Genomic DNA, 24,227 nt, shown 5'->3' on the forward strand with positions numbered 1-24,227 from the left:
AACTGCCATTCTCTCTGGGCTGTGACACATTGGCAGTCGAGGATTAAAATCAGGCTTCTAAAGCAGTTGCTACTTGCAGCTTTCTGCCCTGCACTTCTGACAGAGATTGCCATTGTCCCTGCAGGAAATCTGAAACATAGCAAAGCACTTCCTGAGCACCCCAAGCCTGCTTATTAAGGTACATACATCTGCTTTAATTAGAGTGTTTAAATAAGAACAGCAGCAGTAGAGAAGCTGACTGAATCATGACTCAGTTTTGGTCAGAGATGGAGACAACAGCTTGGGCAGGACCCATCTGAGCCATCTGATTTTACTCTGCTTCTCCATGTGAATGAACTCTTGGACTTCATCAGTGTTTACAAGTTAGCAAATGGCAACCCTTCCAAAAGTCATTGTTTCAGGACAACAGGGATACTTCAGCTGTCTCGGACTCTTATTTTACTGAGAGCTTTACAGACCCTCAGTTTTCATTGGTTTTGGGTTTTTTTGTTCTTTTTTTTTTTTTTAATTTTCACAGTCACAAAAGAAACAGAAATGAAGGTTGCTGTGCACCCTTCTCTGAACCCCATGAAGGCCTGCGTTAAGTCACTCTCTTCAGACACTTAGGTATAATTATAGGAAACTCAGAAGTATTATATAGCAATATAGGCTCTTATTTACACTTTTTATTATACAGAATGAACATTAAAATAGTTGTTGATTTTAAATGATAAACTTTTATTCTGAATATACTGTTTTTGCACAATAATTAACACAACAGTTCTAGGATTATAAACTTTTTATAACATTATTGTACAAATTTTTACAAAAAATTATTTTTTTCCAGGCTTGTCAAGTTCCACAAAAGTGTCAAGAGAACACAAGAAAAGGGAGAAAGACCTGCTTGCCTCTTAAGAGCAACCAAGTCTTTTTTTTTGCAGAAACGCACACTGAGCATTTCAATAAAAATATCCCAGAAAGCATGATCCAGACATTCCATACAACACAAGAAGAGAAGACAGCTTTGTCAGATCACAATCGCAATTTCATGGCATCTGAACAAGACAGTATCCCTTTAGCCTCAGTGAAATATTTCTTCAAGATGATGTTTTTCTTTTAAACCATAAACAGGACAGATGCAAGTAGCTGGGAAGAGGGTGAGGCTAACTTTTCAAAAGTCTTGAATTGTTTTCAGACGCTTTGTTTTAATCTTTTTACAATAGTGTACAATGAGTATTAACAATATTAACATTGTGGTATGAACAAAATAATAATAAATCTGGCCTTTGTTAAAGGCTTGGATGTCTGATGAAGTTAGGGTAAAATTTATCCTAAGAAAGGAGCTATTAAGATTTCACCTTAGGTTGACATTCCAAAAACACCCGAGTGCATTGCAGTGCCATGTAGGCATTAATAACCAGTGTGCTAGCATCTGAATTTTTGGATTAGTGGTACTGAGGTTGTGTTTTGGAATTAAGTCATACTAAGCATGTTTGTTATGTGTTAATGGGATAAAAGGTCTTAATGTCTCTTCAGTGACAGCAAAAAGCTCTCAACCACAGCAAGTAACACTTGGGTTGCAAAGGTCACTTAAAAGGGATACTGCCTATTTGAAACCAGTAAGGCCAGGTTTTAAGTTAATAAAAGGAATATTGTAGGAAAACTTACAAATGGCAGCAACACTGTTGTTTTTGTCAAGTTAAGCAGTAAAGCCTCAAGCATTAGAAACATGAAAAAGATCATACTAAAGTCTTAAAGGTACAGGACCTAAAAATCTTGTCAATCAGACCTGTTATGTTATGTTAAAAACCTGTTACAAATATGGACCACGATCAGTGTTTTGGCAGTAATGCTGGTTGTTTAAAAGAAAAAATTAGCAAGAAACCTTTCATGTTAAGTCCTCAGATCGTGTTTTGCACAGTACCATGCTGTAACAACTTTAATGGTGGCTACTTGTCAGATGTACAATACACTGCATGATTTTTGTGTGAACTGAACCAGTCCCAACAATTCCCTTCGCACTATTTAAAGGATTTGAGCAACCATCAACAGAGCCTTTTATCTGACTTTAAAAAACAAAACTTCTTAGATTATATAGTATTTAAAAATACTTTAATTTAAATTTTAGGATCAAGCTTCTTCTTTCAAAGACAAGACAAATGATTCACTGTGAGCGTAAGGGTACTCTTCTGCATAAGAATTTGTATTTATTCATGCAAGTTATTTCATCAGACTGGTATTCATATTTTGAGATAGCTGAAGTTCAGATTGCATTTTTGGTCTATGTTTTGTATTTTGCAGATATTGGGGTATTTAAAAAAACTCTTGACCATCACTTGGAGATATTCTAATATATAATTTTAAAGTATTTAAAATACTCACTACTTTCTAAAGTATTAATAAGATGGGCATCATGTTGTCTAATTGTTTACATAGAATGTTATAATGTTAGCTGGAAGGCTATGTGTTTATATAGAAACACATTTCTTCAGGTCATATAGAGGGGTGAAGGATGTCCCTCTTTGGATCACCCAGGAGGGCTATATGCATGCCATGGGCTTCTCCCTCCTTTTGCATTTGAGCACTCTAAGGGAAGTGGGATGAGAGCAAAAGCCACAGATGTTTCCTGTGGCAGCATGAATTTGTTCCATCTTTCCCCCTATAAACTCTAATCAGATGCTTATTAAGTAACTTTGAATATGCCCTACCAGCATAAGCAAAGTGTTTTAAACAGTGAAACTTGTCCATGAAGGGTTTCTTTCGGGAAGCTAAGTGAAAACTATAGAGAACTTAATACACTAACATGAAATTAAAAGAGCACAGTGCAAACCAACGAGTATTTAAAGTAACCTCAGAGTAAAAGCAGTGAGTGCAATAATAATTGGCCTAATCCTAGAAAACTTGCTCCTCCCATAAAATGTCAGGAAAAATACTGGATGCAGTCTTGTCATTGGAAACACTCAAACCAATTTTTTTATCAGGTGGTAACTGGTGCTAGGGTGAACAGAACTGCAGCACTATGACTGGAAGGAAGAGCTCCAAGTTTATCTTCAACCTTATTATCAACATTAGCTCACCTTCCCTGAGGAGGACCTGAAGTCATCCAAAACAGTTACTTGTACTTTTAACCCCATGACATTGCTAGGTATTTTTTTTTAAAAACTAGATTTTATCACTGAACAAAAAGTCAGGATTTATTTTTTCACTCACTGTATTCCCAAACATGAGAAAATACATAGCTGGAGCCAAGGTACATGAAAAACAATGAACCAGTCATAAGTACAACTACAGTAGACATCTGATTGCTCAAGCCATGCCATGGCTTTGAGTAGCTTCTTCAGTTTTCATAGGATATTAATGCATGCCCAATCATTTTTTTAAGCTTTTGGCATGATTAAAATTATATCAATCAATTGCCAGCATATACATACCGATGATTTGCATTTTTTTATTTTTTAAAGAGCTAGTGTATTGTGCCATATTAATATTTGCATATTGCAGTTGTTAGCAGAACTGTACAATACCAGCAGAGTTGCACATTCATTGGTTTAGCTGTCTTGCAATACTGTTTAGTTCTGAAAACTAGAAAAAAAAGCGCAAATCATATTTTGCATCAACACTATGCTACACTGTAATATTGTAATTTACTGCACCAACCTGTATCACCAATGAGGTTGTATAAAAACAACTTCTAGAGTTATTATTCACAATCAAGTATCAATGTGCATACATATAGATTCAAGGCTCCCCATTTGTTTATATTTTTTCTAATCACAGCAACCAGGTAATTTTGCTGTTAAATATGCTATTTGCAATAATAAATAGCAACAGCGTAAGTTTTAATATTATGAGTGGGTTTATATGAAGGAAACAAAGGGGGAACCTGATATGAACCTTAGAGAACATATACTTCCAAAAATAAATGTGTTAAATCTGATTTTTATATTCTTAAAATATCTGTACACAGATTTTCATGTGAGATCACTATTCTGTAAAAAAACCACCTCAACCCTTTTGTTACAATCTATATTTACCCTATTTTCTCATCTTTTTCATTGCACAGTATATTCAGAGCTCTGTTTCATAGTATAATTTAATATGATTTGATTGCAACACATTGCAATGTTCAATTTCTCACACAATACAAGAATCACTCTGTTATCTTTTCAATGAACTATACTCTACCATCAAAGAAAACAAACTGAAAAACAATAACATAGCATCATCATCATGCAAAATACCCCTGGAAACCAACGTTCAAATATCACAAAGACGTTTTTTATTCACAAGCATTTTTGTTTCAGCCTTTGAAGAATTTCTACTAGCTTTATATGTAGCTGCATTGTGAAAAGGAGGTGAATATTACATTGAAATTAACATTTGTTTTTGACAGAAGATGACACCAAGTTTAAGATGAAAATCACTTTTTTTGTTACACTCTCCAGTACCTTTGTATTTTGAAACACAGTAATTTTCTCCCTTCCTTCCTTTCTACATACAATATCAACCTACCAAAGCTTAGCTGGCTGCATGATTCATTTTGGAAGAATTAACCACTCATCATTAAGCATTCCAATCATGCTGAACTTCTGGTGAAGACTGACCAATATTTTCATTTTACTCAACTACTTTGGACAAAACTGATGTTAAAAGCAGCCATCCTGGTGCTAGTAATGTATATTGGGGAGAACGTTTTCCTTTTTCTTTTTGGTTTTTAAACAACTGTTCATGTAAAAGAATATAAATCTTCAAAGCTTAAAAGAAAAGAAAATCATATAGATAAGCTATTGTTAGGGGAGCCCTTTTACATGAAGTCATCAAGATTACAACAACAAACAAATGAATAAACGAAAGGTTTCAGATTTCCCCAGCGGGGCACGTACAGAAATCAGTTTGGATGGCGTGGACGATGCAGCATTCACACACGGGGAGGGATCCAACACTCCGACATGCAGGCGTCGTGGTGCCTCGGTGGAGCTCACAACGCGCGGGGACCAGACACGAGCGCTGCCGCTCTGCCGCTCTCTCTGCAGCTGACCCTTTCCAAAATGAAACTGAGGCTATCGTTTTGGCCAGGTCTCGATTAAGTTACGCGGGTTTTGGTTTAGCAAGGTCATAACTGGCAGTGTCTGCTGCCAGATAAGAGCCAAAGCAGGACTGACTGAATTGCTACCATAGACCACAGTGATGGACTCAGACCAGAGGCCCCACCGCAGTCAGCCGAATCCTCCTGTCGACAAGAAGAGAAGAAATCATTTAATACTAATTACGGTGAAGCTGCTTGAGGAGCAAGCTACAGCTTAGATTTCAACATTTTGAGGCATCCTTTTTGGTCTTATATATGTTATTTTGCTAAAATAACAGTAAAATAATTCCTGGAAGTTCTTCTGATTTTTGGTACAAAGAGTAGTATTATTACTTTAACTACAAACATGGGAGCATTAAATACTTTCAAGGTTTACAGCACACACTTATGAAATAGATGGGATACTTACACCATCAATCAAGAAATGCTATGGAATATACCTGGGGGCCCCAGTAAACACCATCTAGTTTCCTAAAAATTACATTCATTTTAAGATTCTGAGTATGACTTTATTGTGAGAAAAGACAGAAGAACAGATAACTTTTCAAGATTAGAGAACAAATAGGAAAATATGTTTACATCCATTTCATCAAATGATTGCACAATAAAATGGATATGGTTTGCAGGTGAATTTATGATCAAAGAGAATGAAAATCCTTTCTCTGCCTCTGACACTCTATTCAATATGAGAAGGAAATTTTCTATTGCACTACTTGTACATGCTTGATGCAGTTTGAAGCTCTCTCTGAGGTGCACTTCTGTGTCATGCATCAATAACTATTCCTTATGCCACACACCAATCACACACTTTTCCTCATTCCTCTCCACCATTAATTGCTGTTCCTTGGTTCCACTTTGCTTATAAGGCTTAATACTTTTCACATGATGGACCTATTCATTAGTCTGGCTGAAATTCATTTGATACCTTTTCTGGAGCCTGTAACACCTCAGACCTTCTTTCTCAAGACTGATACAAACCCAGATTAGTACTTAAAACACCAGGAAAATTTTCCTCTCACTGCTTTGTCTGACAAGTCTGAGATTCATGGGTAGCTCTGAAGGCTGAAAATATTTGATCTTTCTCTTGTTTTCACGGTATTCTGTACCCATGGTATAAAAAGACACTTCCCATTTTCCAGAAGATTCCAAGCCTCCAAGGGCAAGAAACCAATGCAGGTGGAAAGGAATTTAAGTATATTAGCAACTGGGAAAACTTCTTGAACAGGAACAATATGTGCAGGAAAGGACAGACAACTGAATCTGAATAGTAACAGAGACTGGCTGCTGGCACAGAAATAAAAAAAAATTATAACAGAAAGGAGAGAAAAGTCAACAGTTCCTGTTTCAGACTGACATGCCACTGAGGCATATGCAATTAATAGTTAATATACCCCAGAAAATGCTGGGGGGGAGGGGGGTTGTACTTGCATGTGTGTGTGTGTATAAAAAGTACAAGCAGGATAAATAAGAAAAAGTCATTAAATATCCTTTAATTTATTAACAAATTTCCTTGAGCAAATTTTGCTTTCCTTAAGCAAAACTTCCCAGCTTTGTAAGAATTCAGTTCAGGACATCAAGTTTACTCAAATGGGCAAGAACAAGAAAGTTTATAAAAATGGCAGATCAGATATAAATAGGAAATTAAGGGAGGAGGGGGGAATAAAGTGTTTTTTTATAACCTCCCTGCAGAATACACTGAAATGATAATAAAAAAAATTGACTAAATCAAAAGAACGAAGTCAAATATGATGTTAGGGCAACTTTGTTCATAACAAAGGTGTGAAGACAGAATTTGGAAGTTATCGGGAATAGCAAAGGCCTTCAATGAGCTCTTTGCACCAGTGTTAATGGGTGAGAATTTTAATGTTATTTATTCTGCACACAATGCATTCTTTAAAACTGGTAGGCTTCCAAAACAGTTTGGGAAAAATATGGAAAATCAGATAAAGCAGACAAAGTAGACTCAGTACATTATCAGGAATTATAGCATTCACCAAGCATCTCCTTTAGAACCTTGGATGTAAAAAAACCCCAACAGTCCCAAGCTCAAAATAACCCCAAACATCAGCATTCAATTTCCTTAGAAAGAAACAAAAATTCATTTTGTCCTATAGCAAATACCTTATGTTGGCTGTCATTCTTTACTAACAGTAGCTTTTTTCAGACATATCTCCGTCATGTGTTAGCTTTATAATTTAGTTGTGTAGTTTTGGCTTAGGGTTTTGGTTTGGTTTGGTTTTTTCTGTTGTTGTTGGTTTGGTTTTCTGGTTTTGTTTCTTTTTGGTTGATTGCACTCTACAAGTTCAAAATTCCTGAGATTTCTGGTCCTAAGTGAACTCTGCTGCACCAGATTTGGACCAGGATGCTAAGATTTCAAGATGCACGGAACATTCTGGTTTATTTCGTTTGGCTCTGTCATTATTTGCATCTGCATTGTGTCTTGTCATGCAGCTTTATTTCTATTTAAAGCACTTAAAAATAACCCTGTTGCTTCTTCCTCACAGTGACTACCATTAAAGCAGAATTATCAGTAAAGGTTTCCTCTCACATGAATTCAGTGAATGGTACTCAGTGTTACCTCTTGGTATTTATTATTCTTATCATAAAATTACTTAGAAGAGTCATCTTTGAAGAAAGAGTTGAAAGCGAAGCAGGAGATTTAAAATTTCCAACAGATGGGAGATGTCTGGAGAGTGTAAGTAGTAAACTGAAGGTCTTAAACAAAATTGTGAATAACATGAAGGGAAAATACCTTTATAGTGAAAATGGCATCCAGTATGGACACAAAGCAAGTGGGCCTCCTCATATAGAATGATACAGGAGTCACTTAGATTATCTTGCATTAGACCAAATATTCCAAATTATGCTGATAAATTAATCCTACCACCATATGTACTTGAAAAAAACCCTCCATTCTATTTGCAGTATGATATTTTTTAAACTACACCACAATTTCTCAATTGCTCTTAAATTCACCATTCATACAATAAAATATTCCTATTGGGTTAAAAGAAGCATTATAGTATTTTTCTCTCTCCCTAACACTACACAGAGAAGATTTTAAAGGATTCACAATTCACAACAGTAGTGAATATCTTGGAAGCTTCATCTTACTATGAACAACAGCATTAGACTGCACTACACAAAAGTATACAAGGTTTATACACATATTTCAAGTTGAGTGAGATTTTAACCTCATATTGATAAAAGCCACATTAAATTTCTGAGGTTTGTAGACCAATTTGCAGTGGTAAACCAGCAGTTCTGCCAAGAACAATTTCTAAATATTGTCTCTGGAATCAGTTAATTCTTTCATGTCCTAAGCTAAGACAAAAATAGTAATGGCAAAGAAGGTACAGTAAATCCTATCAAAATCAATTTTTTTCTTCACAGAATTTCACACTGTAACTTTCTTTTGTGGTGTAATTGTCAAAACTACAGGAAAGGTGAAAATATAAAAGAAAAAAAAGAGGAGAAAATCTGATTATGTGTTTATTTACATGAATCAAAAAAAATCAACAGTCCCCTAGAAATAAGTGGGATTCTATCCCCAATTTAAAATCAGATAGAGAAAAACATCAGTTTTGAATGGTCTTCAAAATGCCTATTTTGAAAACACTTCCTCTCTTCTTGAGCCTGAAGAAAACATTAACATGAAACAGTTGAAAAGTTATTTTTGAGATTTCTTCTAAAGTATCTTATAACAATGATATACAGCATCATTTTATCTTCTCTTCACATTATCTTATCTTTACCTCTTCTAGTGCAATTAGACACCGAACTATTTTTAAGCAGTTTCACTGAAATTTTCCAGCTCATGACATTAATCACACAAATCCTGAATAAAGATCAGCTGGGGATGTCCTCTCTTTGTTGTCTTCAAAATTATGTCTCTCTTTGAAGACAGAGAGAATTGTAAAATAAATTTGAAAGAATTGTTGTGAGGCACTTTCATTTCACCAGAAGTGTATGAGAAATTTCTTGCATTAGTCACATCAAATTTCCTTGCATGCTTGAGGTAGAGAAATGTCAAAACCAAATGTCATCTCCTTCATGTCATGTCTTTCTATGACAACTCTAGATAAGGCTGCTTTACAGCATCACATGCTACGAAAATTATTCAGCACTTTCAGAATGGAAATGAATGCTTTTATAAAACCATACATTCATTTTTTAGTATCAAACCCACATATTCATTGCTGTATATCAGCATTTCCTCGAAGACACTGCCAATCTAAAATTTTAAAAATACACTTGGAACCATAAATACATATATACTCGTATATGCCAGGGGTATAAAGACACTTCTTACTCCTTTAGAAGTGCACTATAACTATTTAATATACTAAAATTTTGTTTTTTAAATTATAATAATTCATCAGAACCCACTGTGCTACTCTGACTTGTAAAAGGGTAAAACAACATCTGCCCGAAGAGCTTCTGATCTGGTCTTTGATATCAGCTGATTACCTCAAAGTTAAACCTGTTATAAGCATGTATTTTAGATGTTTCATGTCACATAGAGAACACCTTTGCTTTTACTCGGGAGTCATTTCCACTTTGAATGCATGGTCATTCATAAATGCTGGGTAACCCTCCTTTGGACAATCAGACAAAGCTGTCCAAGTTGTACAGATACCCATGCCCAGCCTGGGGACACAGGCAATTCCATCAAGATGTATCCAGTTGTCTGGACTGCCAATCACCCTCAAAGCTCCCACTGACATATCTGGAAGCTGATGGACCTGAGATATTCCCAGTAAGGGCTAAAAACTTGCACAGTTCTTTTCTTTATTCTCAGGCATGGCAAACAAAACCGATGTGCATGTACAAAGTAAGAGCAAGCCATTTGAGGCAGTGATAGTGACTATTTGTTATCCTTGATGAAAAGTAAAAAAAACCTGTCAGGTTAGTGAACCTGATCAGCTGGATTGTATCTGTGTTGGCTTCAGTGATTTTAATATAACTACACAGATTAGTGTCCAGAGAGAACCCATTTCCAAAATCACAAAGTTATTAAAAACAAGATGGATGAAAAAATTACCTTTATAACTTTCTGCTGCCAAAAGCTTATCAGTTAAAATTATTTTCTGTGTGTCCCCCACCTTAAGTAGAAAGCACATTTTGGGCACAAAGAATTCAGTTCAAGGTGAGTCTCTGCTGCTTTATGTACATTGGACAGTAGCTTTTTAATTAAAGAAATCTATGTGCAGAGCAAATTGCATGAGCAAGAACATGAGATGTTAATCTAGATTTTAATGTGAAATACTACTGGCTTAAAGAAAGGCCTTTCACCTCTCCCTACAACCTTCTGCCATGGCTGTGCAAGTTCTTAGGTTTGCAAGAAACTACATAATTTAAATGCAGAATAAGAAACTTCAAAATTACTCAAATAATAAACTGCTAAACAGAATTTAAAGATTTTTTTTTCATTAATGTTCAAGAGATATTAATTGGACCTTCCCTTAAATATAGAGAGAATATAAATGAAAATAACTGTTCTAAATTTCAATTAATTCCAATATTTCATTAATTTTCAGTATTTCATTACACTAACTCTGAAAAATGCCCTGTAAGCTTTCAGTTCTGCCTCAGTTTGCTTTACTTTGATAGACATGGGAGTATCTCCCTCTAGTGGTTTTCAGAACAATGTTGACCAGAACTCCCTTCAGTCACACATTTTTTGCTCTTAAGCTCAGCAGTCCCCTTGCAGACATGTCACTTGCACAGTAACTCATGACAGTCCCACACCACCAAATCCAACACAGTCTAATTGCCAAGGCTTTAGTTGTAAACCCCAGACTCTGCACTTGGTCGATATACAGGAACTTACATAGTTAATCAGAAGAAAAACCTCACTGTCTGCTGTAATCAGGCAATTAATATGTTTAGGTTGCCAAAAATTAATAAGCAAAAAAAATATTATTTTACTGAATTCCTAGTTTACCCAAATTGATGCACACCATTATCTTCCATCATTACCTGTTGTGTTCCTTCGAATGCAGTGAAAACTCCTTACTCTTCTCAATAGCAACACCCACACATAACACTCATCCTTGTCACACCTAAGTAAAGCTTTACTTTCACAGGTATGCTGCTTCTTCTATTTGCTTTGCATCTTTATTTGTCTCTGTGAAAAAAATTTCTTCTGCCGCTCATTTTAACAAGGACAAGGGAAAAATGCTTAAAGGAGAGGATGCAGACTCAGCTGGTACATGTGCAATCTCAGAGTCAATCATATAAATCCAACAGGTTCCCTTGTCTTTGTATGTTCTATGGGAGAGTGTTTAGTAATTGTGATTTATAAGGCTCCAGACAGGTTTTTTTCATATTTAATTTCCCTTAATATTGCAACAGTAATTTACTCCAGATTGTTGCTTTTGGGACTCGCTTCATTCTGTTTTCTTTTGTATGCTCAGTAAGTAAAAAAGTCTGCTAATTTTTTAAGCCAAGAACGAAACAAAAAATTAGAGAAAGTAACTGACCATCCACACCACATGAAAACTTGCAGAAAAATGAAGATAGGAGCAGACGTCATGGCAGAGGCACGACTCGTTGTGCATATAGGCTGATCCTATTAATAACGGGCAAAGTAGCAAGTAGAGGAAAGGAAAGAAAACACAGAAAAAAAGACATACAAGATGAGATATCATGCAGTTTGCTGGCAGTTAGCAGAGTTAATGTGAAAGCATCCACCCAAGAGCAAGAGATTCACAGCAAATTTTGCAAATAAACTAAACCAAAACAATCCACTGTTACAAAACACATGACTTACACACTGATCAGCACATCAAGCTAGTGAGCAAGAGTTGTACTTTCACACACAATCATTTCAGAATGGTTCAGATTATTTACAATGGCTAGATAGCTTTTGGATGGGTTTTCAACTTTATTTAGTATTTGCTGGCCAGTAAGAAGACTTCTTTCTTAAAATAAAATTTGAAAGAAAAGAAAATTTGAAAAAAAAGAAAAGCAGAGAACATACTGGAACAAATTTTAGTATACAGCAGTTATAGCTAAGTGCACTGGTTTGGGACAATCTTTCCACTGTAGAAATTGCGGTATTGAGGAAATGAGGTATTAAGCAATGCATTTTTAAAGTATTTATTGTATGCCAGGGACTTTCTTGTTCAGAACTTTTTGTCTTGAAATTTATTCCGAACAACTTGAATTTAGCATAATATCTTTTGTATCTTTAAAAGGTAACAAAGAAAGAATATTAATTTACATATGTGTAAAAAATTATAGTTACACTTTTTCTCTTTCAAAACTATTGCATTCAATACAGAAGTATCAAACAGCAAAGTTTTGGTGATTTCAGTAAAGCAATGCACTTTTAAATCTGCTAAGAACCTGACCTAAGGGCAGTACAATTACAAACAACATCCCAAAACACATATAACAATTTTAATAATTTAACAATGCTTTAAATAATATTTGGAAACATTACTACAAAAATACTACTTCTAAGCCGAGATTATCGTCTACCTGTGCCAGCCACTGAAGAACTGAATTTCACAGCACAATAAAGAGACCAACAGTTTTACACTCACTGACGATATTTTAGCGGGAATCATGTGTGAAAGTGCAACAGTTATAGGAAAGGCAGATAAGAAAGCAGCTGTTAAGTTTATGTTAATTGAAATAAAGTGGCTATGGTCTAGAGTGAACAGTATGTTCAGTGATAAAAAGGTTACCAGGCACCAAGGTACATTTAAACACAGTTTTCCCTGATCATCTAAAGCTGCTCTACAATTGTTTTTAAAGAGAAAGTCTTACAACTTCAATTTTACCTGTTTGGCTTCATCAAAGCAGATTTCAGGACCCTTTCTGTACCTAGGTTGTTTTACCATTTCACATGGATTTGGCCCTTCATCTGTTTCTCTGGTTAAGGAACGTCACTGTTTTTCATGCATTGTACATGAGCAGGATCAACATTCTGTTTTTATTTTCATGGCAAGAGAGAAGATTTTTGCTAATTCAGATAGTGCTGAAATAAATATCAATATTTACAGTTCCTTGTTCAAATTCAAGAAAACGAACCCAACCATTTAGATAAATCAAAATGAAATACCTTTTCTTTTACTGCTATAATCAAGAAAATAAACGTCCTGCATAATTTTTTAAAATCTTTTCAGAACCATAAACAGAAATAAAATAAAAGTTGAGGTCTTTTAACATTTTCTGTACTGTGGTTTTGTTTTTTTTACCATTGCATACATATTTCAGAAAATCTTTCATAAAGCAGTAAACTTTCAACAGTGCCAATTAGTTCTAGCTTATGTTACCACTGCGTTACTCTGCTATAATGAAGATACACAGTAAAAGCAAGGAAACTTGTTTGGAAAAGTAATGTCATATACAGGTTAAGCATAGCAGTGAAAGCCTATAAAAACTACTGGTTCTATTATGGGTACACTTATATTACCCCAAATATCACAGAAAATATCATGGCACTGTAGGCTTTGTAGTAAATGACAGGAGAACCACTGAGATCCCATGAGCATTTCAGTGATGAAGGCAGACAGAGAAAATGCTGTCCATACTACCAGCAGAACAGCAGGAGAGGAAGGGGAGCAGTGACATGCTATTAATTAGCTAACTGAATATATGAGGTCCTGCTTTAGCTCACATCTCTGAAATGTGTAATTGCTGCTGTTAAAGTGTACTTCACACTGTACTTCCCATGTGCCACTGGCTAATGAGGGGCACAAGTCATTGCAGTAGACTTGAAAGGCATGGATATGGCAAACTGTAAAACAGCCTTCTGGTGAAACCTGTTAAAATTACCATTCAGTATGTAAAGTCTTTTTTATTCCACTCCAGGTAGCACACATATTAAAGCTATTAAAAGAATCAAACTTATTTAGTAGCTCTAATTTACACTTCAAGCAATCCTGTAGATGCACTACCATGGAGTAGTACAGCAGCTTCAGTGCAACAAGTGGAAGAGAAGGCAAGATGATGGGGAATTTCTTTCTACAGATCTGCATCTGCCCTCATTCAGATATTATCAGACTCATCTCTTTTCTCTGCTGTGGCTCAACTGAAAGGGAAGTTGAAACAGAAAAATATTCTAAGAGACTGTGTTTAAGCAAAGCTGTACCAGTCAAAAGGAAGCAAAATGTAATAATAATCATCTAAATAGCACCCAAAGGTCATTTTGTCTGCTTGGGTGATGTTATGCTACATCTGCATTTCACTACGTATCTTACAGAAAAGAGGGAATAGCTTAGTACTGCACAGTTGAATAAAAATAAAATAATTCCTTTAGTCAATAGAAACCCACCCAGCTGTTCTGACTGCCATTTGAGGTCATTTACTGCTTTCTAGTAGTTTTGGGCTCCACAGGGAAATGCAAGTCATGTGCCTTTTCCCATCCACCATGCTTCATTTTCTACAGTCAGTGCTGTTTATAAATTCAGACAGTGGAAACAGTTAATCAAACTGTCATGGACTGAAGCCAATTAGAATATTAGGCTGTGTTTACATATTTCTGTGGTGACACCTCGATGTAACTTCCTTTTCAGCCCAAGCGTAGATGGAATTCTAGTTTTATTAATGTGGCAATGAATGCATGGCTTGTGCCAAAGAAACACAGTCATCTGTACCACCATCTGCTTTTCTTTCAGGAGTGGGAGAGGCTGTCTCAACTAACTTCCTGATGTGGACAGAGGTATTACTAATTGTTTTCCCTGTTCTGTCACAGTAATCCAAATTATGGTCTGATTTACCACTTCTGGCATGCTGTCCTCAAGCCTACGTAGAAGAGAATGGCTGAGGAGAATTTCTTCTGACCTAGAATGTGTATGTTGGTTTTATGTATTTCCATCACCAATCACCTCCAGGTACCTACTGCAGTGAACAGGCTAAAGCAGAGAGATTGGCATGAAGGTGGTTGTAAATTAAAACAATCTTTCACATGCTTTTAACTTCAATGCTTGTAGCATGTAATCCACCTATGTCTCCAGCCAGCTCTGAAGAGATTCTATGCAGCAGGATGAACTGTAGCCTTTGATGGCTAATGCAGTTACCACACGAAGTTCATCTTTGACACTGAGCATACACCAAAGTGCCTTCATCAACTAAACAACAGTGCAGCATCTCAACTTTCCATGACCAAAGAGTCCTATCCTCGCCTTTTTTTTTCCTTATTTCTCTAGAAAGACATGCCCTTGTCTTTTGGAAAGGTTGAACAAACCCAGGACACTCAGACTTTCCTTGCTTGTGCTCTCAGATGCCAATCTCCTTGGTAGCCCTTCACTAGACTTCCTCCTGTATGCCAGTGTGGTCCTGGGAAGCACACAGCACTCAGGTGTGGTCTCAGCAGTGCTGAAGAGTTGGTATGGATCAGTTGTCCCAGTCTGTTGACTGCACTCTTGCTGTCATAGCCCAGGATGTGATCAGCCACTTTTCTGCAAGGCACAGTGCCAACTCATGGTCAGCTTCTTACCCACCATGAACCTCCAGCTCTTTTCTGCAAATCTTTCTGTCACTCTGTCCCTAGCCTGTCCAGCTGTGCAATTATTCTGTCCTGGACCCAAGACTTTGCATTTGCTTTGTTGAAACTTCATTAAGTTCCCGTCAGCCCATTTTTGTCTAAATTCTCACAAATAACAGCTTTGCTCTCTACCTCAATGACTGCTGCTTCACATGATTTGTGATATCATCCACAAATACCTGATACTTAAGTATTTCAGTGACAACCATGGTAATAACATAGATAAGTGGGTCATTTCTCCCCCAATATATTTCAGTATCTTATAGCCAAAAATCAATCCACACTACTAAATTACATGATTTTTAAAGGATACCCGGCTTCTCTGCTTGCATCAGTGGTTTTGGATCACAGGAACGGCACAGCAGTTGGCTGTCACTAATAATGAACACTAGATTGGTGTTTGAAATCTTCTCTGCATGATAAAGTCTGGAAAAGAAGCCAATAAAAACCTATGTTTAAATGAAGCAAGGAAAATCGTATTTGAGAAGGACGCACAGTATTGGAATAAAATAATCCAGCTTCACAGATTTAGTCTGCCTGCTACTGTTTATCTTTTTCCATAGCAAACAGTAAGAAACATTTATAATAAATTTTGTCATCTTTTTGACATTTCCATCGTAGCCTCTTTCAACTGGACTTATTAGTGGAAAAAAAATGGAAAAGAACATAAAATAACTTTAATTGAGTTAATAGCTAGCTCTGTACTGCTACCACAGTAGCTGTACTGAGAAATAACATCAGTTCAGCATCAATTAACACTGAAAAAAACTCCAACCACAAAAAGAAACAAACAAAACCCCAAAACATAAACCTGTCTAAGAAGGACAAGTGAGAAGCATAGGGTATGCATGTCATGTATTGGATGTGTATTTGTAGTATTTTTATGTACATATAATTCTGCAAAAGGTCTTTAAGTTAGCAGGGTAATTTTCAGTTTATAAATAAACCCAACGTATTCTAGCAACATGAAGGAGGAAGTACAGAAGTGGAAAAAATGTCTGCGTGTTTTGGCTGTCTTCACCATTCTCCAAAGCTCTCTTTCTTTCTTGCCTGACTTGAAATATTGTCTTTTTTTTTGTTTGTTTGTTTGTTTGAAATCTGGCTATTAATTCATTTTTCTAAGATGTTTTCAGAAGCTCAAAGTGTATGCAAAAACCCAGCAGGCTCTTGTATGAAACAGAGATGCTATATTTCTGAAGTATACAGTTTTTCACATATTAAATATCATCTTCAATAGGCCTCCTTATGATGTGTGGAGAGCAATTCTTTTATAAAATAATAGAATACCTTCATTTGCTTTATAAGACTCACGGCTCTTAAATCATGAGCACTATCAACTAGAAGATAAATTAGAAGATAAATTGCATAATCTTCTTGACCGTCAAAAATTCTGATACATAACGAGATTAGAGAAGATCGTATCCCTTGGGGTATTGAAGAATGCTTTTAAGCTGACATAATAAATTAAAAGAAAACAAAATGTGACAGAGATAAAAACACAATTTTCATGGAGCACAGACTATAAAACAAAAGAACTGACTAAAGCATTTCTACAATTCTTGAATGATTAAAATTAAAACTAATTCTAAACAAATAAAAATAGAATGCAATTTGCCTCCCTCTATTCCTCTCTATCTGCTTATGAAAGTTTGGTGAAATTAATCCAAAATATATTTTTTGCTTCTTACAATAGTGTCCCTATGTTTTCTAAAATAAATTAAAATCCCAGAGTTATTACTTATATTGAAGAAATTTTACCTGGAGCAGTTTATACAGTCTACAATCCCACCAAAGGATTTATCATTGTTTTCAAAGAAATACTGAGTTTGCTCAGTGATACAGCTTGTTTTAGGCAGGGCAGCACCGAAATCATCATCTTCCATATCAGCTGATAAAAAACCCAAATAAATAAATAAATAAATAAACAAACAAATAACCAAACATTATTTTTTAAGTCACAGACATAATGGGGAGACCCAAATATGTCCCCTGACTAGATTCTTATCTTCTACTTCACTCAAAATTGACTCTTTAACATTCTTGGCTTACCTGCTTCAAGGAACCGTGGAAAAGTCAAGCTCAAAAACAGCTGCTGTAAGATAGACCTGGATACAGAAAGACAAAATATTTATTTTTAAAGGCTCTTTTTATTCTTTGTATTTTAATGGATTCTTAAAAACTACTCAAATATATGTTATTAACAATAATTTTTTATGCTTTTGCCAGTTATCAAAGCTGTATTTCTTTAAACCTTCCAGTTTGACTCTGGTTTTCTCACTGGTCTTTCACACTAAACTTTTATTCTGCTGCTCAGATTTGCTGTGTGTCCACAGCACACATAATGGAAATGCTATCACATGATCCATGCCCTCCCTTTATACCTCTGTGGGAGGTGGAAGATGCATGTTGCTGTTTCTCCACAACTTAAACCAACTGGAACTCCTTTTTAACATGCTCAGTGAAAATGTTCCTGATTTAGATACTTTACACTGATTAAGGTTCGTTAAATTTCTGAGAAGGAGATCAACACTGGAATATTATATTATAAAAACCACTACTGTAACAGTTGACTTTTAAAATCATCTCTATTCTTGCTCTTGAGGTGTGGACTACATTTTCTTCCTATATGCTACCAAAATACTTAAGCTTAAAGAGCTCTATTAATTTTTTTCTCCACTGATGATGGATTTTTTTCCAATTTTATTTACTTAAAGTAGGTACCAGCTTGACACACGTGCGATCCTTTCTCCTCTACCAGCCTGTCAAAACAGGAACTGCAACAGATATTATTCTCTGACACCCTGCTTCACCTTAAACTTCCTAAGTTGTATTTTCCAGTTAGCAAGTTTTAGTCTTGCTTCTACGCACAAATTTGAGGAAATCTCATCTCATTCTGTTCTAACACTTCTTCTGCAGAAAGAAGGGACTGTACAACTTCATTCAACCTGAAAGTTTTTTTCCTAGAGTGATTCCTGTGTAAATAAAGTGAGTACACCTTCCCCATGGAGGCATTCCCTGAAGGAGTTCTGCATTCACATCCACAACTCTGTGCATTCAATCATTAGAGGGACAGCACAGAGCAGTTATGGATCAGAAGAGACCTGATTCTATTCAATAGTGATGCAATTTGCTGACAGAAAATAGTAATCCTTTTTAATGGCTTACCTCAGAATTTACAGGGAACTGAACAAAAAAGGCAGCCTGGGAAAACTAAATCTCCTGACTTAAAGGAGCATGAAGGAGAAATGATACGTACTCTCTTAACCATATGCTGATGTATCCCATATAAATTTTGAAAATGATCACTCACACCTTCATTTCACATTTTTTTCCTGAAACATTATAGCTTTCTTTAATAACCTGGTTTCTCTTATTTCCCTTTACTTGCTTTTGCCAGGTGGCTCCACTGAATCCATTTTTTGGTCATCCCTTTTCACTTTGCTTGCTTAATGGCCTTCTCTGCCTGCTTCTGACCTAGATTCCATTAAAAACATGGCCATAGTAAAGTACTTTAATGTTGTGCTTTCAAGTTAAACATCACACAAAATAACCCTCAGGTCTAAATTGAGACCAGACCGCTGAGTCTGATTTGAACACTGATAAACGGAAGTTTCTCTGTTTGAAAAGAACTCAAGTTTCTCTTCTGGATTATTGCCCATCTTCAATTTTTGAGGCTTGCTTTGCTGTTGTCCAAAACACCCAAGATTATTTCTCTTCCTGTTAACTAAATGTAACCAACAGTAAAAAACAACACACGGTCTTCATAGTGCTTCTGTGAGAAAATTACTAAACAGTTTTTCAGCTGCTACATATTTTAACTCTCAGCTTCGCAAAGGAGGTAATTTATTCCAGTTTGGTAATTATTATTAGAAAAAAATATAAGCATCATGAAGCTTTAGAAAGGACCGGTCTCCAGGGCTGCAATTCCCTCCACAGCAATGCCAATTACTTATCCCAATGTGGTGCTGAGGGAAGTAGCTGATAGGAGTGTCAATCAGCATGGCTCTGAAATGGGTAAATACCCCACCTGAGTACTGTGTCAGCTCTGGAGTCCTCAGCAAGAAAAATATGGGCCTGTAAGTAGGTACAGACAAAGGCCACAAAATTGATCAGAGGAATGGAATACTTTTGCCATAAGGAAAGGCTGAGAGAGTTGGGGCTTAGTCTGAACAGAAGGAGGCTCCCAGGGGACTTTATTGTGGCCTTTCAGTAATTAAAGAGGGCTTTTAAGGAAGATGAGGATAAACTTTATAGTAGGGCCTGCTCCAATAGGACAAGGGGTGATAGTTTTAAACTAAAAGAGGGAAGATGCAGCCTGGATACAAGGAAGATATTTTTTTACAATGAGGATGGTGAACCACTGGAACAGGTTGCCCCGAGAGGTGGAGATGTCTCATCCTTGGGAACTGACATTCAAGGTCAGGAGGATGGGGCTCTGAGCAATCTGATCTAGTTGAAGATGTGCCTGCTCATTGTAGGAGAAATTGGACTGGATGACCTTTAAAGATTCCTTCCAATCCAAACTGATTAGTTCGATTAATGTGTTTTGTAAAATGATTCACTGAAAAGCAAACATTGATTTTCTTAAGACTTCTTGCTAGAAGAAGGCAAAGATGATATTCTGAAATAGGGAACCAAGTGATCAATAATTCAAAATGAGATAATATAGGCTTCACAACTGCCATCATATTTAGACCATTAATCCAAACTCTTCATCCTGAAGCTGACTTTGTAGTCAGAACACACAATCACAAAACCGGGCAAGAGCAGTTTTGAATTGAACTGTTGATAAAATAGTCATGTTTGGAGACTTAGCTAAGAATTTTCATGATGAGAAACTGCAGAAACAAAGGGTCCAGAAAACTTTTATGGAGGAAAAAATCCAAACAAATAGTTTTAACCCACTGAATAGTTATAGTTTGGATATAGATATTTCCTGCACACTCATACTCACCAGGCTGCTGCTGAAGCCCACCATCCAAGTTGCAAAATATCTGTTATTGTAGGCTGGGAAAACAAAACAAAACAAAACAACAAAAGAGGTTATTTTATTTGCATAAACACATGCAGACTTTCAATGGATTGTCAGCCACTGCACATGGGACTACTGACCACATAAGCAGAACGAAGTCCAGCTCCTTGCTTTGGTTCTTCTTCGGGATCACAGACTGACTGATAGTCATAAGACTTGTTAAAGGCATACAGGGACATGTTAATCAGGTTTCGCATCAGGCCAGGATCAATCTCACCAAAAAATCTTCCAATCTGATGGGGGGCAATACAGAGAGTAAGGTAATACATTTCCAAGTGTTTTTCTCATAACAAGGTGGCAGTTCTAAGTTCCCCAGTTAGACAGTAACAGTTAAATGCAGTATCAGTGAGACCCTGCCTGGGGAAGAGCAAGAACAGTATGAGAAAGAAAGTGTGTAGATACCATACACCTTCCTCACCATCTTAAGTCCACTGGCAGCCTACCAGCCTAATGGCAAAGCACAAAGATTGCTACTTAGTAGCTACCAAGTCTTCATCTATAAAGAAAACTGTAATAAAGACTAGCAAACACACTTAATTTCTGATACAGCAATATTTTTGTGATTCAGAAACGTTATCCTTAGAGTAGGTTGAGAGTTAAATGCATTTTTTCCTCTCTTTAAACTTCTTCTTATTGGTTTTCATGTCCTGTTCTTAAAGAACATACATACCTGTTGTGTATATTCATCTCGATTGGACATCAAAAGAAATCCACCATCATCAAGGATAACACAGTCCACATGCTATTGTAAGAAAGTGAAATATGTTTTACAGGAAAGATTTGTCAATAGAACATTCTGTAAGAAACTATTTTTTTTTCAAGACATCAGAAGTATCTTCAAATCACAAACCCATAGCCAAGGGCCAATTTTAACTTATAATAATTAGCATTATCAGTATAATAAAAGTTTGAACAGATCAAAGGCTTATTTGTGGCTTAATTTCATAAAAGCTGTTTTGCAAATTCTTATTTGCTCAATACTTTGTTAGTTCCAAGAGTGCTATATCCTTATTAAATCTGATTATAATTGGAACTCAGTTCATAATAAGGGACTACAACTTCTCATGTGCTTCAGCCATGTTTAAAGTACTTTTCCATTTGCAGCTTTCAATGGTGAAAATCTTAAGGGCAGGCTCCCGGCTTGCTAGGCATGATTATTTTCACTCGCCAAGAACTGTAGTGGGATTATTCCAGGTGTCAGGTGCAGGAATGGGAAACTCACTGATTCCATATGCTTTGCACTTTGTAAAAGATCCTTGCAGTGAGACTGGAGAGATAGCAGTGAGGTCAAATAGACAACTCCCCACAGTACCCTTTCTGCTGTAATTCCTGCGTTTAATGATCTTCACATTCCTCAAAAGAACTCAGAAGACCTGAGCACAGGAAAGCTTTTAAGCACATGGCAGAACCTGATATGGTGACAGTCCCTGGATCTGTGGTCTCCTGAGTGCCTGCAGAATTATGGGGTCCCCTAATCCTGGATGTGCTGGGAACCAACGACTATGGAAAGGCACATTATGGACTCTGGTACTTTTAAATTTGCACGTACCCTTTTCTGAGGTACTTTTTGTTTCAGAATTTTAAAAATGATTCTTTTTTTCCCCTCAGGATTTGTCACTTGTTTTGCAAATTACTGTTATATTTTAATCGCATTTTTCTTCACATCATTCTCTATTTCTTTTCCTGTGTATCTTTCTTTACACTTGTTCTCACAACTTCATCACCATAACCACTCCTCCTGATTTCATGCCTTCTTCCCCTCTTCCCTCCTAACCTGCATCTTTTTCAAGACACATACAACTAAGCTCTGTTTTCTGCAAAATTAACACTCAAATAATAGAGACAGAATCTGTCTTAGGTAGATCTAGACAGAATGAGTGCATTTCAATATTCTTCCAGATATTAATAAACTGAACATTTTCTTACCATGCTATTTCTTTCACAGCCACAGATTTCACTGTTGCACTAAAAAACAAAAGTATGGTAATCTTCAGAAAAATGTTACAAAATAAGCTGTATTTTGCAGTTTTATTATTTATTATTAAGACAAGACCAAAAGATTCTGTTTTCAGTATCTGTATATAAATTTAAATTAATTTTGAGTGTGTATATTTATCAGAAATATCTCTCTGAACCACCTGTATTCAGTAATTATCAACAGCACAATCTTGACTGCCTTTCCCAAAGACTCTGATACAACTCCCTTTGCAAGTATGGTCAATATAGTTAAATAGTTTGGAGGACTTGTCAGGGTGTCAGTGTTGTGAGCATAAAGTAAAACAGAAAGAATAGGAGTGTTTCCATGTGTTTGAAGTTTGGAAAGAAAACCTTCGAAAGTATCTTTCTTGACCATGAAAAGCTTCAAGGCATGGGAATCCTATGGGATAAAGGAAGCCCATCAACCCAGCTGGCTTTTATGGCTTTGATTCCCAACACATTTCTCATGTTCTTGCAGTATGTGTACACATACACACACACACAGCTGTGTCCTTGCATTATGTCCTCAGCAAAACAACTACCAGGTGATGCTGGAGTCACCAGCATTCTTTCTGAAATATTAATCTTACTTTCCATTTTTCACTTCTGTATTTTTGTCCTTAACGGGTCTGACACTTAGGCTCCCCACTGAACTACAGCTCCAATACCTGAACCAGCCAGACTCTCTGATTGATTCCCTAAACATACAACCAACCAACATTACCTCACCCAGCAAAAAGCTTATGTTCTGTAAGTTTCTTCATTTTGTGCCTTTTCTTACACAGTTCACTATCAATACCATATTTTCCCTTCCATTTAACCTTTCCTCCTTCCTATTTACACCTCAGATGCATTACATATTAGATGTATGGAATGAAACGGTTAAGCATCTATTTCATTAAGTTCTGCTAAAACACTGTGATATTGGTTGTAATATAAATCCTTACTGTTCACTGCTTACCCATCCTGGATATTAAATAAAAGCAGTTAACCAATTATTTTGCAGATTTTATTCACTGTTACAGCATAATCTTACTACTATCGACAATATGTCATTTTTCTTTGTCTCTATCCATGTTTTATAATTATGAAAGCAAGACATGTACAAAATACAGCCTATTTCAACATAGATTTATTTTGTGCATTTGGATGATTTAAATACCACAACTACTTGGCAACTGTGCATCAGTGTGACACTGGCACAAAGAGACAGTAAACCTATTTGCATCTGAAGCTTTGAGAAATGCAAATAAAGTTCAAAAAAGACTTGGTCAATTGCTTACCAGGCTCTTGATTGTGGTTTTTGTGAAATTTTCCATCCAGCTGGTTGCGTCAATTTTTATTCCAACAACTAACAAGAAATACATGAAAGCCTTTCTTAGTAAAATGAAGGCAAAAAAAAAAGGTAACTGTATCATCCTAAAAAATGGGGGAGGGGGGGAATTATAATGACATCTAAATCATTGAACTGGAGCAGGATAAAATATGATTTTTGTTCAACTCTCTGATCACCAATGCCATTCATGAAACCAGTAAAACCAATAAAATTAAACACTCTTACTCAAATGCAAACGATTTACACTAGAAAGATTAAAACTGTCCCAGACAAAATAATGTTATTATAAAGTGAAGTTCCTTTGAAATCTCAATTA

At 36.1% G+C, this 24,227-nt stretch overlaps 1 protein-coding gene across 4 annotated transcripts in view; it reads right to left on the reverse strand.

The window, feature by feature from the left end:
* Nucleotides 1-693: 693 nt before the first annotated feature.
* Nucleotides 694-24,227, reverse strand: part of CACNA2D1 (calcium voltage-gated channel auxiliary subunit alpha2delta 1) — a 354,960-nt gene continuing 331,426 nt past the window's right edge. For all 4 annotated transcript variants that reach the window (XM_088165884.1, XM_088165883.1, XM_088165882.1 and 1 more), the window contains 10 exons: nucleotides 23,859-23,926; nucleotides 22,525-22,563; nucleotides 21,269-21,340; nucleotides 20,679-20,831; nucleotides 20,521-20,573; nucleotides 17,616-17,671; nucleotides 17,325-17,454; nucleotides 15,880-15,992; nucleotides 12,859-12,941; nucleotides 694-5,209 (listed from right to left, as the gene is read on the reverse strand). In XM_088165884.1, coding sequence (XP_088022010.1) covers nucleotides 5,093-5,209; nucleotides 12,859-12,941; nucleotides 15,880-15,992; nucleotides 17,325-17,454; nucleotides 17,616-17,671; nucleotides 20,521-20,573; nucleotides 20,679-20,831; nucleotides 21,269-21,340; nucleotides 22,525-22,563; nucleotides 23,859-23,926 — 884 coding nt within the window. In that variant the 3' untranslated portion in view covers nucleotides 694-5,092. The remainder of the gene's footprint in view (nucleotides 5,210-12,858; nucleotides 12,942-15,879; nucleotides 15,993-17,324; nucleotides 17,455-17,615; nucleotides 17,672-20,520; nucleotides 20,574-20,678; nucleotides 20,832-21,268; nucleotides 21,341-22,524; nucleotides 22,564-23,858; nucleotides 23,927-24,227) is intronic.

The sequence above is a fragment of the Sturnus vulgaris genome, chromosome 5 (genome assembly GCF_052056855.1).
Source record: "Sturnus vulgaris isolate bStuVul1 chromosome 5, bStuVul1.hap1, whole genome shotgun sequence".
NCBI classification, from domain to species: domain Eukaryota; kingdom Metazoa; phylum Chordata; class Aves; order Passeriformes; family Sturnidae; genus Sturnus; species Sturnus vulgaris.